At 41.3% G+C, this 19,250-nt stretch overlaps 1 protein-coding gene across 1 annotated transcript in view; it reads right to left on the reverse strand.

Annotated features, from left to right (window-relative positions):
- The window catches only part of Nlk (nemo like kinase), a 127,896-nt gene that overhangs the window by 36,264 nt on the left and 72,382 nt on the right, over positions 1-19,250 (reverse strand). The window contains exon 3 of the mRNA XM_055620336.1: positions 9,800-9,855. Coding sequence (XP_055476311.1) covers positions 9,800-9,855 — 56 coding nt within the window. The remainder of the gene's footprint in view (positions 1-9,799; positions 9,856-19,250) is intronic.

The following is a 19,250-nucleotide window of genomic DNA, read 5'->3' on the forward strand; positions in this document are numbered from 1 at the left end:
AAACGTAACATGATGGTCTTATCCCTATTTTACACACACGCACACACTCTACCTTTGGGGGGGCGGGTGTTGAACAGGGTTCATGCAGCCCACCCTGGCCTCGAAAGCACTATGCACTTATCATTTTGATTGAACTCCTGATCCTCCTGCCTCTGTCTCCCACCGGCTGGGATCACAGGCATGCTCTGACACCAAGCTTCTGTTCCTATTTTATAATATGACAGTTACTAAACCCAGACATCTACTGTCAAGTTCTAGAACTACTAAGAGAAGGCAGAGTGGCAGGCAGAAAGAAGGCAATTCGGACACTGCTATGCTAATGTTCTAATACCAAGGACTCCCAATGGAGGCATCACCAAGCCCTTGTATTCACAAGAAAAGGAGATAACTGACTGGAAAGGATAGAATCAGAGTATTCTGGCCAGTAACAAAGACACTATTTTGGAGGGAGGAGGAGGAGGACTGCCGTAAGTTGAAGGCAAGCCTGGGCTACACAGTGAGACAATGTCTCAAAAACAAAAACAAAAAAGGAACATTCTGGAAAGAGGGGATAAAGGAGAATTTTTTCATATTCCCATGTCTGGTTTGCCAGAACACCTTAGAATAAAGAGAAAACATGATCCAGGGTAGGGAAGGAGAGGAAAAGCACTTGTATGAGCATAAGGACAGGAGTTCAATCCCCAGCAGCCACAGAAAAGCTGCCTAAACATCAGTGCTAGGGAGGCAGAGACAGGAGGTTCCCTGGGACTTGCTGTCAGTCAGTCTAGCTCAGCTTCAGATTCAGTGAGGCCTGGTCTTTAAAAAACGAGGTGAAAGCCATGCGTGGTGCCAGGAGTCAAGGGTTGCTCTCTACCTTGTTTTGCTTTTTTTTCTTTTCAGTTTTTTCAAGGCAAGGTTTCTCTGTGTAAAATCCCTGGCTGTCCTAGAACTTGCTTTATAGACTAGGCTGGCCTTGAACTCAAGAGATCCACCTGCCTTTGCCTCCCTGAGTGCTGGGATTACAGGCCTGTGCTACAACATCCCTCTTATTTATTGATTTTTAAAGAAGGGAAACAGATCAATCTACTTCCAGGTTATGCTGGGCATAAACCAACATTAAAACAAATTATAAGAAAGAGACCCTAGGATGTCACTTAAGTAGGCTTCCCACTTTGAGAGTTCTATTTTTTTTTTTCCTTTCTGTTAAAAGAATCTTTACTGTTGCAGGATATTTGATAACACTGTGAACCGCCCAACTGTGAACTGTAAAACTCTGTTTCTTGTTTAGGGAGTTGAGCCCTATCACACACCTTTAACCCAAGGAACTTTCTGTTTATTATAAACAGGTGATTATGGTCCAGCATCTCTAGCACACACCTTTAATCGAAGCGCTTTCTGTACACAGGACTTAATAATGTTAACCTGCGGTCAAGAGTCTGAGCAAGAAACCAGCTGACAGGGATTAAAGAGTAGGAGGGACTTTGAATTGAGGGGCATTTAAGACAGTGTGAAGAACTAGAAGGGCTTTAGCTTTCTAGCCCTTGAGCTTTTGGCTGTTAGGTGAACTAGCAAACTTTTAGCTTTTAGACTTTTCCTTCTGGGATGTGAGCTGAGAAGGAAGGTCAGCTGGGTGCTTTTTTTCCTCTCTGAGCTAGCAGGTTTTCACCTAAGCATCTGCCTCCTGAATCTTTATTAGTAAAATACAATGGTTGGGATTTTCACTCTTTTATAACATTTCATCTTAAGCCGGCTATAGCATTCCCAGAACTGAGGAGGCTGAGGCAGGAAAACCTCCAAGTTTGAGGCCATCCTGGGATACATAATAAAATTTCTACCTCCAAAAATCATCTTTTTCCAAATGCATACAGATCTGCCTGACTCTGGGTCCCAAGTGCTAGGATTGAATTTGGTTTTTAAATGTTTTTAATAAGTCATTTATGGGTTGGTCAAGAGTAAGAGTGTGTGTCTGTGCGTGCATGCACATGCCACAGCTTGCCTTAGAGGTCAGAGGACAAGTTCTAGGAGTCAGTTCTCTCTCTCTACTCTGAGAGCTCTGGGGATCAAGCTCAAGTTGTCAGGCTTGGCTCAAGCACCTTTAGATAGTCTTCTTTATCCTGATGTGATACATGTTGGATCAAATACGACAATCAAGTGACTTTTCCAAAGGACACAGCCAGTTCTTGATTTGCATTCTATAGTTAGTCAACCCTCCAGCCAGATTCTCCTATACAAGAATGACAGTTAGAACATGCTCTGATCCATTTAAATATGAATTCTAAATTCCTTCCATTCCTAGCTGAAAGAAAATTCCAACCATAAACACATGAGACTTAACGAATTCTTTCTTTACTTTCCCCCTTTTCAAATCAAGTCCACAGAGAAGGAGATTTCAACCTAGATTTCATCTCAAATGAAAGTGAAAGCACTAAACATATGGACAAAGAAACTCTGGTTTGTGGATACTGTCGATTTCAAATAATGCTTTCTGAAGAAAAACAGAAAGACAACAATGTGCCAGTGTGAGCAAGAGAGCTATGTTCTCTTTTAACAAATGGTAAGCCCTAAACTCATGATCACCCCTGCAACAAGAAGCACGGTGCCTTTGCAGGCAGAGAAAAATCGGTGTGTGCTTCAATTAGAACCACTGACCTTTTCTGAAGCATGCCCGTGCTTCTCTATAGAAATCAATGGGATAAAAGGTCATTCTGTTCAAGCGTTTAAATGGCATCCCTTTCCCAGGCAAAGGCAAATTCCTTTGTCTTTTAAAGCAAACTAATTTACTGTTTGTAATGCCAGAAATAACTGTCCCGATTTCAATTCAAAACTGACTTAAAAACCATGGGGCTGGAGAGATGGCTTGTTGGTGAAGAACACACTGCTCTTGCAGAGGACCCAAATTCAGTTCCTGGTACCCACAGTAACTAAAGCTCCAGAGGAACCTCTGACCAGCCCCCCCCCCACACCTAAAACAAAACAAAACAAAACAAAACAAAACAAAACAAAAACCAAACTAAAAATTGATTCTACCACCAGAAAACAGCAAGGTGAGAAGCTGTCATTCCACAGTCTGTTACAGCCCTGAAGGTTGTTGGCTGAGCCTGTCAGATACAAGCATATCTGTGAGAAGACAAGAGGACTGGGATGTGCCAGGCTGCTAAAGTGTTTGCTCAGCTTGCACAACGCCTGGGTTCAATCTCTAGCACTGCACAGAACTGGATGGGGCAGTGCATACCCATACTTTTATCATTTGGGAAGTGGAGGGAGGAGGGTCAGGATTTTAAGGCTAGCCTGGGATACACAAGGCTCTGCCTCAAAACTTAATAAAAACATAACAAGAAGAGCACCCCAAACACAGAGGAATTATTTCAAACTTCAGCCTTTACAAAGTACATTGGGGAAGACAAAAGACAGATCTATGCCTGTCAAATGTGGATGGTGGGGTCTGATGATCACCACCATCAAAAATAACACAGATGAATACAAATCCAGAGACTGAGAACCAAGCCTGGGTTATAGAATAAGATCTAGGATAACTTGGGCTCTCAAAAACCCTGCCTCAAAAAAACCCCAATCAACCAATCAAGAGAAGCCACAAAGACTGAAATAGTTGTTTGTTTGTTTGTTTGTTTGTTTTAAGGAATAGAACAATATTAAGAGCTGTAGATGCAGTGAGGCAGAATGCCTGTCTAGCTTACAAGAAGCCTTAGGTTTAGCATGCCTGTATCCCAGCAACAGAGACACGAAGCCATCCTCAGCTACACAGCATGCCTGAGGCCAGCCTGGGCTACATGGGATCTGTTTCAAAATCTAACCACCTAAAAGGTGTCTTTAATGAGCCTCTATGTATACTGGGGACATTTTAGTGTTCTACAGTTTTCATTTACAAAAACTCAGTTATCTTCAATGATCTCTTAATGCATTCAGAGTCAAAGGTGAACACTACCAGTCCACAAGCTGTAAAATACACTGGTTTTTTTTTTTTTTTTCTCCTAATAGATACGAGGAAGACAAGTATAACTTTAGTAATCCGGGACCATGTTTGGTTTTGGTCATGCTCAGGCTTCTTCCCTCTTCTAATCTGAACTCCTTCACGTGGACAGACCATGCTCATAACGCTCCTCTCCAAATGAGGCACCCAGTTACATTAGAACTCTGACTCCTACCTGACCGGATTATGAATGCACACCTCTCTGAACAATAGTGTAAGTATCTCTACCCTAACAATAATCAAATTTAGCCAATTTCTATTTAAACATCTTTTCAAATTATCTGGGTATGAAGACTAGAAAAGCTTATCTGCCTGCAATGGTTTTCGGTGCATGCACAGTAGAGCAAACTGGGTACCTAATCTGTGAGTCAAGAGAATCACCCAAACCACACCCCTTAGTAACTACTCTCCCCTCCCTACAAGCCCAATGAAAGCAACCCTCTGTCTCGAGAACTTTCCTGTATGTGCCTGCTGTCTAAACAGCGTACCTCCCTCTAACCATTACTGTCAGTGTGCTCCGAGTACAGTCATCCTGCCTTGTTTGCATCTGTGTGAGCCCTCATTACTGGTTGTTTAGAAGCAGGCGAATAACCTGGAAACATTCAACCTAGGCCCAGAATGGACCACAGTTAACAAGTGTAAATCTATTATTCAGAAGCCAACAAGACCTCAAATTAGTCTGAGCAGACAACAGGTCTGAGAAATTTACTTTTGTGTCGAGCTAATTTAGTTTAAAATATCATTCTGGGGGGAGGGAGGGTGGGATTGGGAGGGAATGAGGGAGCGGGATACAGTTGGGATACAGAGTTTAAAAAATGTAACTGATAAGAAAAAAATAAAATTAAAAAAATATTCTGCCCAACAGAACTGAGAGCGTTTACTCCACTCTAAATTACTATGAAACCCCATGCTAATCTCTAGCCAAACAAAGACTAAAGTTTGCTTCTGCTACTCCAACTAGAATATTCACCTTCTTCAATGACACTTGTCCAAACTTCATCTTTGATGAAGATCTGAAACATTTGTTTTTTCCTGTCTGAAGCAATACCAACTCGCCTCCCTAAAGTCTAATATCACATGTCTATTTTCCTTTAGCATATCATACTATATTCATTAGCTACTTTATTTCTTCCTTTTTAATTTTAAATTCCATGTACATGAATGCTTTGCCTGCATGTATGTCTGTGTACTTCATGTGTGCCTGGTGCAGGGGTGTGGGGAGATTGGGGCAAAAAGAGGACATTGGGGTCCCCTGGAAATGGAGTTCGCAGACACTTGTGAGTTGCCTTGTGACATTGGGGATCAAACCTGGGTCCTCCGCAAGAACAGCCAGTGCTCTTAAACACTGAGCCAAAGTACAGAGTGGAAAATGTAATCCATTCAACAATAACTCATTAGTTTAGAAAAACACACAATCTTTAACAAGGTCCAATAATATAATTCCTATACTGACACTCTGTTAAAAACCGTGGTGCTGGTGAGGCAGCCCTGTGGGTAACCGCACCTGCAGCCAGCCGGATCACCTGAGCTAGATCCCTGGAACCCACACGCTGGAAAGAGAAGGCTGATACCTGAAGGCTGTTTCTAACCTCCGTGTGTGCCGTGTGGCATGCGTGCCCTAGAGTCCACTCTCACACAATAAATAAAGTAAGTGTCAAATAAAGTCACACTGGAAAGAATAGTAGGTCTTGGTGGAACTTCCTACTCCTGCATCTGGTGTCTTCTACAGGCAGGTGTGGAAAGTTATAATCTATATACAGACCTATTTTTAGCTGCTTGAAGAAATAATCTCAAGATGCATACTATTTAAAAAATATATAAGCAAAATTCCTGTAAGGCACCAATGTAATAATTTTTATTCGTTTCAGTCTCTCTGGGAAAACAGATAATTAACTTTACAAAGCTATGTATTGATCCTGTAACCTGATTACATCAAAACACCCATAAAACTCATGATATTAACTATTCAACTAGTTAATATCTTTAGGGGGAAGAGTGGGAGATTTGAAACAGGGTCTCATGTACTGAAGGCTGGCTTTGAACTCCTGATCCTCTACTTTTCCCTTTGCAAGTGCTAGGGTTACAGGAGTCTGCTAACAGGGCCAGCTTTCAACTAGGTTTCAAGAGATCTTCTGGTTGTAAAGGTTCATTTTTATAAGTTTTAATTACATGCCTGCATGTCTGTCTGTGTATATACAAGTGCCCATGGAGGCCACAGGAGAAGGATCTCCCTGGTAGATGGCTACACAGGTAGCTGTGAGGCACTTACTATACGAGCTGGGATCTGAACTCAGGTCCTCTAAAAGAGCAGTGAGTGCTCGTAGCTGTAGAGCCATGTCTCCAGGACCCCACTTTCTGGTTTTAAAATGTTTGTGTATTAAAACTGAATTATGTAATATAACACTGCAATTTTCCTGATCTTAAAAAAAAGTGTAACCACGAGGTAAATATATGTACGGTGGATCACTTCTTTCCTCTCACAACTCGGGCAACACATGTGTGAGCACATACACAGAGATGAGGAAGGTGGGGGCGGGGTCGATGAAACAGAAAGTTAGAGAAGCGGAGAGAGACTGACTCTAGGTGTGAATGTCTTCAATTAAATACCCAACAAACAAACATTAAGTACAGCAATATATTTAGAACTTGTCTGAAACGAGTCTCAGGTAGGCCTCAAACACGGTTTCTAACAGTTATGCCATGACCACATACAGTGTGTCCCTCAGTACCTGCTTGAGCTTGTTTCCAGGTCCCTCATCAGCTACCTACATCCTCCAAATGCATGGTGTGTGCAACCTACACAGAATCTCCCACACACACTTTTCTTCAGGGCAGGGGATACCGAACCCAGGTTCTTACCCATGCCAAAAAAAGGATCTAAGTACTGGTCAGTATTGCCAGGTCCCTCTAGAGGACTTATACCTAAAGTAACTTGCAGATTGTGTAAACACCTGTTACATTGTTTAGGAAAAATGATAAGGAATTTGTGCACACTCATTACTGACACATTTTTTTCATGAATATTTCCATCTGGGGTTGAATTTTAGTCACAGAACACACGAACTGAAGAAGGCCAACTGTAGTTAACAGCCAAAATATTACCCACTCTAAAATCCACAATGACATACCAACCCTCTGAAAGAGAAAAACGCCCCATTGTCTAAAATCACGTGCAATAGTATGTGTTTCTGAGATACCATACAAGGGGATGCTGACATAGGCAAGTAATATGATCGATTCATTTGGTAACTTGAAACCTTATTAATCTTTAATACATCTGTGTTTTAGGTAATAAGTTTTTTTATTACCCAACTGAAGAGAAAATGAAAACAACAAAAAAAATTTTTTGCTTTCATCTGTATTATAGAAAAGGGAAAAGACGACTCAGTTTAGAAGACTCAGGGTGCACAGAGGCAGAGTACACTGCTAGCAAGGCATTTCCTTCACGCTCATCTGTCAGCTGTTCCACAGCGCAGATATTTACTATGCTGCATTCCAAGTTGGCCATGCCTTCCTGAACAACCTTCATGACTGCACAACAGTCACAGGTGGGGTCCTTCTTGCAGTGAAAGTAGTGCTTTCCCAGGCAAAGGCTGGGCAATTTCCTTTGAGCTGCTGGAGTACCTCTCTGGGACTGGTACCATTGAATCCCTGGAGGTTTTGGCTATGCACACTAAGTTTGTGCTTACATTATGATCCTGGCAGGCACCTGCTACCTGGCCACGGCTTTGGGTTGTGCTGTATTCTTTTGCCTTCTGGCAGGGCAGAGAAAGGCTGGAGCTAAAGGTCTAGTGCATGGGCAGCTCCATCCTATGTAACGGACCCACAACACAGTCTCTCAACAGCATGGCTCAGAAGTTTCTCCGGTTGGTATGACTGCCAGTGTTGCTATACATCATAGCTGCAACAATTAAACTGAGTCTTCACGGTTCTACTGAGAGCGCACAACTGGAGCCCCTCACCCGCCTGATAAGCCTTCTCCTTTGCTAATTTTACTCTGTAGTCTTTTGCTATAATACACTGTAGGCACTGAGTCCTGAGTTCTTCCAGGGAGCCCACCAATCCTGAGGCTAGTCTTAGGAACCTCTGACACAAACTGCAATACAGTAAAATATATATCTGAGAGGACATTCTGATAGAAATGTTTGTTTTTAACAACTTCATTTCCAAAGAGGCAGGAATAGTACTTGAGACTGACAAAGATGCCTTGTAATATGTGGCTTTCCATCTCACCAATGAAAGGTTTAAAAAGGTAGCTCCTGGCCAAGTACAGAGGACACTTCTGCACAATATCTATCCATCTATCCATCCACCCGCCCACCCACTCACCCATCCGTCCAAGATATAATCTTAGGCTGGGCTCTGAATTCACAAGGTGGTCTAGGCTGACCTTTAACTCAAGAACCTGCCTCAGGCTCCTGGGTGCTGCGATTGTGGATGTGTGCTACCCCACTGGGCCAATTTTATGCTTTTGTAAAGGAGATGTGAGAATGACCCTCACCAACTAGGAGCTGGACAAAAGACAGCCTTTTCTTGAGAATGTGCACAGCTGAGGCACCTCAAGTGCACCAAGTTGTGCTGCAGGAAAGGATCAATTTCATAAATGATTCATGGATTAAAATTTTGCCAAGGATTACAGCACTTAAGAGTCTGGTTTAGTTAGACTGAAACTTCCCGGCCACACGGACCACTACCAAGTCTACCACTTTATAAGGCATCCCCATTCCTGAGCCAGCTAACTGCTCTCACTTCCTTGGGAAGCATGTCTTCATTCCCATCTCTAAGGAAATTAGGAAAGACAACTGTCTAGGATGGAATTACCTGCTACTGCTCCCTGTGTAAGAGGGAAGATTTTCATTTATTTCAGTGCTGATCAGATAATTGTTTTTTTGTTCTGAGTAGCAGGCCTAAAGTAGCCACAAAACAAATCCCTTTTTTTTAATAATCCATACAGTCAGGGCATCACCTAATCAGAGGCAGAATTCTCCCTCTCCATCTTTAATGTGATGCTTCACTGGATTAACTGCATAATGGAAACCGGTGATACCCAGCCTTCGGCTGCCAGACGACCTTGTCTGTACCTCACTTTTCTTCATGTAGTCTCAGAAGCTGCTACATGCATTATTTTACTGCTCATTATTACTCTGCATATCTAACAAACAATCTTTAGAAAGCCTAAGTGGAGAAGAGATTCAGACAGGCAGGATTTGAGAAAATGATACTTTCCAGCCAGACTTGAAGAAACATCAATCCCAACTCTTACTGGCTCTGTGAGCTTGGCCAGGTTTCTTACCTTCTGTGCCTCAAGTTACTCATCTGTAGAAGGAGAATAAATATAGTACCTCACACAACAGATTATTATAATAAAGTAAATATGTATAAAGCACTTAGTGCATCTGACGTCTAAATAAGTAATGGCCACCATTTTTTTTTTCATGGAACATATCTAACTTCACCCCACCCCCTAAGTATTAAAAGCAAGGACAAGATTATCCTCTTGACAGACAGTTGCTGGACATGACAAAGCCACCCTGTACAACATGGCTGCCTCCTTAGTTATCTGCAAAATGGGACAGTGATCACACAGCTCACAAAACTACATGGAAACTAGGGATCTTCCCAGATGTCCATCTGTACCACCACACACACCGCTGGCAACAAGGATACTATACACTTGAGATTTCAAAATTACCTGGTTTTCATGTACCAAATCACTTCTGCAAGGATGAGGCAACATAATCCATGACACGAACCCTCAGACGGTATTAAAAGAACAGTTTAAACAATAATAATTTTAATTTCCCCTTCTTTCACATTCCCTGGTTAGGATACATTTCTTCAAAATAGTCAATGTGTGGAGGTTGGAGTATGTCAAGGGCAGAGAGTACCTGAGAAAAGGAAGAAAAAAAAAACAAAAACACAAAGTCAAATTTAGAGAATGAAAAAGAAAACAAAGCTTGACACAAATGCAAGTAAATGCTGTTAACTAATGACATAAGGCTTAGTAACATCTGGCCCCTGAAATGAACTGTTTATTAGTTTAAAATAAAAATAAAAAGCACAATCCTTAAGACGGCGTCATAAACTTTCTACCTAGGAGTTGGTTCCAGCTGAGCTGACATGGGTTCCATCACACACTACCAAGTGCTGCTTGGGGGAGTGGTAGAAAGAATGCCATAGTTGCTTTAGGAGCACACAGACCATCTCCACCTGTTCCTCTGCTCCTCTGTTCAGCAAATGCTCACTACACCCGCCCACCTGCCAGACACCAGGGTAGGTTTTTAGGCTATACATATGAACAAAGCACACCTCTGTTTCCATGACTGGAGGAGAGACACACACTAGACAAACACCTGCACAGCACAGATCATGCCCACTATTACTATATGCAGGGAAAATGTACGGAGAGCGGAGGGAAAACACCTCTCAGAAGCAACACTACTCGAAGACTTGACGGCTGGATAAGAGTTGGTCAATGATGAGCAGGCAATATGGTGTGGAGGCAGCTTATGGAAACAGGAAAAGTGTTCAGTTATAGAACACAGTGGATCAGAGTTTCCTGATCCACAGTGGTATGAAGCCCAAGAGGAAGGCAGAAAATACATCATTTACAATCTCCGTAAGTTACACTAGATATGATAGATTTTATTCAAAGTACAAGAAAAGAAGTAGGGAAACAGACATAAGGCACTGAAATTCCACCACTTCATAAACCAGTAGAAAATAATATGCAGACTTGCTCCACAGCTGTCTAGCTATACCGTAAGCCCTGGTTGTAACGCCACACGTACGTAATTTGCTAAGGAGCAATACTGGGCTCAAAGGACAAACCTTCAAGTACAAGGTTTTCACTGACAAGCCTCCCCCCACCCCAACACACACAGGGCCACACTGTGTAGCCCTGGATGGCTTGGAATTTTCTATGCAGTGATCTGCCTGCCTCTACCTCCCTGAGTGCTGGGACTAAAGGTATATGCCACCATACCAGGTTTACCAGTTTTTAAGGAATATTTTCTCTTGTAGAGAATTTGAAAATTTTAGAGGCAAAAAGAAGAATATCCATGTGGTCAGTCCACAGCCTCAGTTACTGGGAAGTTTATTCCCATCTCACTGGGAGCTCCCATACCCTCTACACGTGAAGCATCAGCTATATATGAATATTTCTATCAGAGAAAAACTGCAAAAACAACATAATTGCAGGATGTAAATATTTGATTGTTCAATTTCCACTCATTTAGTGATTCACTTATTACCATGCTGGGGGTGGAGCCTAAGGTCTTATGCATAGATTCCACTCATGTGAAAAGAACTTTAAATATTTATTTTTACTGCCTAATTTAAAACCTTTAAAAATCTACTTCTTGTATGTGCACACATGGGCCACGGTGTGCATGCATAGGTCAGAGTACAATTTTTGGAAGTTGGCTTTTTCCTTCTATCATGTGGATCCCAGGGAATGAACTCAGATAATCACATATGGCAGTAAGAGCCTTTACCCACTGAGCTACCTTGATAGCCCCACAATGTCTTTTTAGCACTATCAAATATCTAGTACTTAATACTTTTTTCTTTCTTTCTTCCTTCCTACATTCCAAGACAGGCTGGCCTTGAACTCACAGATCCACCTGCCCCTGACTCCCCAGTGCTGGGATCAAAGGTGTGGCCCACCACTGCTTAGCCAATTTTCTTATTTAAATAAGAAGTGTATTGTCTAACTCAGGTGCTGAAAAGACTAACAGCACAGCTGAGTGTGGAAACTCACTTCTCCAATTCCAGTACTTGAGAGGCTGAGGCAGGAGGACTGTCACGGGCCGGTGGCGAGACTGACCTACAAGTCAAGTATGAGGTCAGCTTGGCCTATGGTGTGAGACCTCACAACTCACAAGAGACCCACCACCTCTGCCTCTGGGGTGCTGGGATTAAAGGATTGCCACTGTGTCCAGCTGTGAGACTGTCTTAAACACACACACACATCAAAAAAAAAAAAAAAAAAAACAAAAAAAAACCCTCAAACAATGACTTATAAATTATGGTTTATAAGACTAAGGATTGAGCATTTTACACAAGGGCCTCCTTATTGCTTGGCTTCTTTAGGTATACGGATTTTAATATGTTTATTATATTTTATATGCCTAATACCCACTTATGAGTGAGTACATACCATGTGTGTCTTTCTGCTTCTGGGATACCTTAGTCAGGATCATCTTTTCTAGTTCCCACCATTTGCCTGCAAATTTCATGATTTCCTTGTTTTTAATTGCTGAATAGCATTTCATCGTGTAAATGTACCACAATTTCTGTATCTACTCTACAGTTGAGGGACATATGGGTTGTTTCTAGATTCTGGTTATTATGAATAAAGCTGCTACAAACATGGTTTAGCAAATGTCCTTATTGTATACTTGAGCATTTTTGGATATATGCCCAGTAGTGGTATTGCTAGATCCTCATTCAGAAAAGCAAACGGGATAGACATCTGAAGACGGAGAAAACAGGGAACAGGACAGGAGCCTACTACAGAGGGCCTCTGAAAGACTCTACCCAGAAGGGTATCAAAGCAGATGTTGAAACTCATAGCCAAACTTTGGGCAGAGTGCAGAGAATCTTATGAAAGAAGGGGGAGATAGTAAGACCTGGAGGGGACAGGAACTTCACAAGCAGAACAACAGAACCAAAGAAGCTGGGCACAGGAGTCTTTTCTGAGACTGACGCTCCAACCAAGGACCATACATGGAGATAACCTAGAACCCCTGCAGAGATGTAGCCCATGGCAGCTCAGTCTCTTAAGTGGTTACCCTAGTAATGTCAACAGGGGCTGTCTCTGACATGAACTCAGTGGCTGGCTGTTTGATCACCTCCCCATGAAGTGGGAGCAGCCTTACCAGGCCACAGAGGAAGACAATGCAGTCAGTCCTGATGAGATGTGATAGACTAGTGTCAGATGGAAGGGGAGGAGGATCCCCCCTTATCAGTGGACTGGGGGGGAGGGGCATGGGAGGAGAAGAGGGAGGAGAGTAGGGGCATGGGAGGAGATGAGGGAGGGGGCTACATCTGGGATACAAAGTGAATAAATTGTAATAAATTAAAAAGTGAAAAAAATTATGATGGACTAATGCAACCATCTACCACCTTAATTTTTTTTTTTTTTTAAACTTTTATCTGCATTTCTTTTATGCTGAATCTATTCCGATGCCATCAGTTTTTGTTTCTTCAGTTTCGTCTATGTAACCTCCTCTTCTGGCTTTGGGACTTGTTCCTTTTCGGGGAGACCATCTCAGTGTGGCAGGGAGAGCTCAAGTACTGGTTAATCCGCCATGAGCTCTGTCAGCTTGATGATGTCTTAGGTGCCTTGTTCACCTGGGTACGTTCAATGACATCTACACCCTTAGGTTCAGCTTACTCTGCATTTTAAAGCACGTGCAGCAAAAACTCAGCACTCTTCTTTGGCCACCGACCCTGAGTCCAGTCCCACTGTTTGGCCTGGGGGCACCTCCGACTCCAGCATTATAGCACCAGAATGGCACAATTGCTTCTTTCAGATTGAAAGCTTGACATCTTTCAGATACTTGGCTTTTCAGATGTGTGTACCCTTGATGGCCTGGGCAGTTGCCCGGGTGTTCTTAAAGAGAGCTCGAAGATTTAAACCTCTTGATCTGCATGATTTTGTGGGGGTTTCTGGGTCAAGAGGGTAGCAAATGGGTCACCTCTGGCTCCTTTCAGGAAAAGCCACTTTTAAATTTTAATACAAAGATTTCTTTTTCATCCCTTTTGCAATTTACTTGTGCAAGAAACCTTGTTCACTTTAAAGATTGTCCCTTTTTCAATCACGTGTTCTTCACTTTAAAGCTGTATTAATTTTTATTTTTTTAATGATTTATTTTTATATGCACTGTTGTTTTGCTTGCATGCTGGAACTGGAGTAACAGGCAGTTGTGAACTGCCAAGTGGGTCCTGGTAATTGAATCCAGGTCCTCTGGAAGAGCAGCTGAGCCATCTCTACAGCCCCACTTTAAAATATTAAATTAAGATGTGTTGCCTTTAATCCCAGCACTTGGGAGGCAGGAGCAGCTGGACCTCTGTGACTGTGATGTTAACACGGTTTACACAAGGAGCCAGGTCTCACTCTGCACAGTGAGACCCTGTTTCAAAAAACTTGTTTTTAAGGCAGGTGAAGGTGGTTCACGCCTTTAATCCCAGCACTGGGGAGGCAGGCAGAGCATTGTGAATTTGAGGCCAGCCTAATCTATACAGTGAGTTCTAGGAATGCTAGGACTACACAGAGAAGCCGTGTCTCAAAAAAAAAACAAAACAAATAGAAAAACAAAAACCACCAAAACAAAACAGTAAATTGTTTTCAAGTAAAACCTTTTTAAAATAATAAATAAATAAATAAATAAATAAATAAATAAGTAAGTAAGTAAGTAAATAGAGGCCTTCCCAAGTTAAAGACAGTTAAACATAGAGGCTTTTACATAGTTTGGATGTTTCTATAAGGTTTATGTATATTTTCTTTTAAATTAAAATGTTTACACTTAGAATTTTAATAAGCAGAAAACATTCTCCAGTTTTTCCAAAGTAAATTTTTATCACATGAAAATAATTATCCCACTTTTATGTATTTTTAAATTCCTTAATTAGCAAGTGTAGCAAATCTGTATAACTTCCTCACTTGTGGCTCACACACAAATTAACATGAAAGTCTCAAACTTGAGGAAGGTGATTAGAAATCAGCATGTTACTTACTAGACATCTTGTAGACTCTCAAGTCTGTACCTGAGCAAGAGACATTTTGTCTTGGGGAAACAGATGGGAAGAGGGGCAGTGTCTATTAGGCAAAACTATTTTGCACTTCAAATCTATCTGTGCTAATTAGAGGTTATCTGGTGGGAAGTGACAACCCTATTTTAAGAAGAATGATGCTTTCTTATTCCATATTTGATGAGACTCCAAGGAGAAAAGCCACAAACACTGTCAGACACTGGCTTACACCAATTTGGCTGTTGACTGGTTTAAAGTTAATGCCTGTTGTTTTGTTTTAATCTAACTGTTTCTCAAGCAAACAAAAGCAGTCTCAGACTAGCAGAAAGAGCCTAGGATCTCAAAAGCAACATGAATGAGTCAGTGAGATGGAACACTACAAAGTTCATATACCGAAAACTCTCTCATTTAAACAGCCATGAGTTTCTCTTGACCCCACGATTATTTGGGGAAATGAAATAAAAATTAGCCTTTTGCTGTAAACAGAGACATTTGCAAAGATGCCTTGGGAGGAATCCAACACCGACTAACCCCCCCCCAAAAAAAAAGAAAAAGGGGAAAAACAAAAAAGCACGGAGCAGCCAGCGTGGTGACACTCAGGAAGAAACAGGCAAATCTCTGTAAGTTCAAGGCTCAGCCTGGTCTACTTGCTCCAGGCCGGCCAGGGCTACATAATAACGCCCTGGATGAAAAACAAACAAAAGCAAAAGCCCTCAACCAAAGACACCCCAGCATATTTGTCTATGTTTTAAAAATGATGATCAGATGTGTACATTCTTCAAATCTTTCAAGAACTGGTGAAAACCTGTGTTCTAGGATTGTAACCTTCCAGTAAGAAGATTCAGGACAAAGTGTTTACATGGTAACCACATAGCTTAGTTTAGGTTATCCTTTTATCAGTGAAACAGTGATGGTGAATAATCTTAATTCTAAATATAAAGACAAAAAATGTAATGCTTAGCTCTGTGGCGAGCACCTGAGTAGCACGCATGAGCTCCTAGGTGGGGCTGGAAGTGACAAATCTAACGGCTCACTCAGCAAACAAACAAGCATTTCTACTCTGCCAAGGATGCAAAGGTTAAGAGTAAAGCACAAATAAACTGACTAAGAGTATCTGGCATTCTGTTAAAGTAAAGAGATTACATGATTGCTATAGTTTTTGTAATACAAAGCACACAAATTCTAAGAGCATAATTTGATGAATTTTATCCATATACAGTCATATAAACAGTGCCCAGATCAAGAAATTAATCGTTTCAACATTTTGGAAAGTGCCTTCCCTCCCTTTTCATTAACAACCCTCACTTCTGTCATCATAATTCAACCTGCCTATTCTCCAATCTTACATAAACTGAATCAAAAAGCTGTATACTTTTTTTGTGTAAACGTCTAAGAAGGTATTCTGTTTTGTTTTTAATCACACTTTTAAGTTGGGTATGGTGGCACATGCCTTTAATCCAGCAGTCTGGAGGCACAGGCAGATGAATCTGAGTTCAAGGCCAGCCTGGTCTACAGGGTGAGTTAACAGAAAGCCAGGGCTACACAGAGAAACTGAGTCTCAAAAAAATAAAAACAAACAGCCCCTCCCTCCCAAATTATACTTTCATTTATTTATTTTGTGTGTATGTGGAGGGGGTGAATGTGTAGTTAAGGCATGTGTTGGGTCAGAGGTTGACTTGTGGGTATCAATCCTCTCCTACCATGTGGGGTGAAGGGACTGAGGCCAGGGCGTTAGGTGTCACAGCAGATTGAGCCATGTTGTCTGCTGATCCACACAGTTTCCTTTCTTTACACATGCCTGTGAGATTTAGCCATGTCGCTAATCGGATTAGCAGTTCATTCATTTAGAATATGCCTTTGTACAAAATATATCACCATGTACTTATTTCCAATTTCCAGCTATCCTAAGTTAAGATGTCAGGGCTATACTTGCATGAGTCTTTTGCTAGATGTATGTATTTGTCTCTTACAAGGGGTTGGGCAGCTGAGTCATCAAGATGGGATAAGACATTTAGCTTTAGTAGTATCTAAATACCTCAAAGTCAAAGATATTTTCCTGTATTTAATTCTAAAAGTTGTTACTTAAGTTTTTTACAGTTGACTCACTTCAATCAATTTATATGTATGGTGCAAAAGAGAGGTGTTAGGATGAAGGATCTTTGAGCTTGTTAAGCCTACAGGTTTACACTTTTCCTTAATAAAACAATGCTTGGCTGCCTCCATTCACCTGAGAAGCTTGAAAAAGTATGTACTGATACCTGGGCCTCAACCCTAAGGATTCCAACTTCTAAGTGTGCAGTGAGATCTGTGAGTTTGTTTACTGCATCGAGGTTTGGTTGTCCACTCTTCTGTCTATGTAGACAACATGGGCTGTCCTTCACTTAAACACTGAAGCACACAGCCAGGCCTCCCACAGCACCTCATCACACTTGTTACCACATTAACAACATCATTCAGTTACCTGAAGGCAGAGACTCCAAAGCTAACGTACTCTAGGTACGTAGAATGTGCCCACTACATGTTTACTGAATCAGGGAAAATGGACATATTTTTCACTCTGATCGCTTAAATAACTTAGAAGATGTTAAGTCTTTGGCTTCTCTGTAAAGTGGGATTAACAGTCAGTCCTGCTTCACAATATTCTTATGAGGTAAGTGAATTAGTGTACATAAGCATCTAGTGTACTTCCCAACATACAGCAACAGTATGCAGAGATCCACCTGCCTGAGTACTGAGTACTGAGTACTGAGATTAAAGGAGTGTGCTCCCACTGGGCTTTTTGCATCCTCTATGTGACCTGCTACTGCCCTTTTCCCACAGGACCAATTGTGGCTTAGCTACACCAAATACCAGTTGCCTCTTAAGTCTAGCATTCTACATATACCAAGTATGCTGGTCCTGAAGCACTCTGGAGACAGACCTGAAGCAAAGGATTAACCCTACTCACGTCCATATATGTGCCTCATTTCAAGTATTTCTACAGAAGTCACGGGCACTTTTCTGATAGAGCTCCAAAAAGTACTTGTGTATACTTGTCTGTTTCATGAAAAAGCTTAATATCTTCAAAACTCAAGACTGTTATTTCTGCTTTTATCATGCTTAAACATTGCCCAAATTAAAGAAAACATCAGAGGCACAGTTGCTATCCAGCTCTGATCTTCAAGCCCCATCAGAACGGGCTGCAGAACGGGCTGGGTTTGAGCTGGGACGGTTTTCAGAAGTCCACTTCCTTTCTTTAGCACTCGATCTGGCGCGCCTTTGGAACTCAATGACTTTACAGGAACGGGTTGTGAGCAAAGACAAACAGCAGCCTGTAATACCACTGTTGTTTTAAGTCTCCTTTGGAAAAAAAATGTTTTCTTTATCATAAATACTTTCACTGGAAAGAAACACTGTGCAGCAGGTCTGTACTCTGATGCTGGAGTAGTCCTCAAGTAAATTAGGAAATAAATAAACTAAGCAAGTATTAGATATCATTCTATATAATTCTATTCCCAAAATCTAGGAACCTTGACTTATAAAGAAAACCAGCCACCTGAATGGCATTTTGAAACTTATTCAAACTTAGAGCAGTGCTAGGCAGTCTGAAGAGACTACATGTAGCATTTCCCCAGGGCTGGGGATTGATCAGGGCCTTGCCTGTGTGGGCAAGCCCTCTAGCAGGAGCCACAGACTCCTATCTAGCCCAGCAACACTTTTTGGAAAAATTTATGAAAATGTGATTCATGCCTGAAATTCTAGCCCTCAGAGGATGAGGCAGGAGGATTGTCATGAGTTTGAAGGCAGTCTATGCTAGACTAAGACCCTATCTTGAAAGAAAGAAAGGAAGGGAGGGAGGGAGAAAAGAGCAATTTCATGAAGGACAATTAATAAGTCAAAACATGTCAAGCCAAGCAACTTCCAGTGAGCCACACAATTGAGTTTATAGTCTCAGTTTAACCAAATAAACTTAAGCAAATTTCTTTTTTAAAGTAAGACTGGAACTTTGGCTGAAGTTATTAAGGTTTCTATGTAATCAAGCATACAGATTCTCAAGAAATCTTTTTTGATAGTTTTAATTACAGCAATTAAAATAGTTACCTACTATATGAAGAGTGAGGAAACTCTTTTCACATGAAAACAAACATTTCAATGCTAACAAAGTCCAAGCAAACTTTACATGAATCTGATGTGTAACTCAGGGTTAGCTGAGTTGTGGTCTCTCAGAGTGTGGTTGAGTCTCACCTGTGAGTCTTCATATGTAAGCTGTAAGCAAACTAACTCTTTTATCCTTAAGAGTCTCCTGTCTTTATAGAAGAATTTGTTTTTCCTACATCCTAAGCTAAACATCAAAAGATAAGAACAAAACACTTAAATGCAAGAGTCAATGATTCCTTAACTTAAATTACTCATATAATTATGCTTTATTTTTGTTTTAAACATTAACATTATTCAACTAAAAACCAACATTTGCTTTGTTTTGCTTAATATTAATGTCAGTTTATAAATCTAGAATCCACCTTTGTTCATTGCTCAGTCACAGAAA

Source organism: Psammomys obesus, unplaced genomic scaffold, assembly GCF_907164565.1.
Source record: "Psammomys obesus unplaced genomic scaffold, mPsaObe1.curated_primary_1811, whole genome shotgun sequence".
Lineage (NCBI taxonomy): Eukaryota > Metazoa > Chordata > Mammalia > Rodentia > Muridae > Psammomys > Psammomys obesus.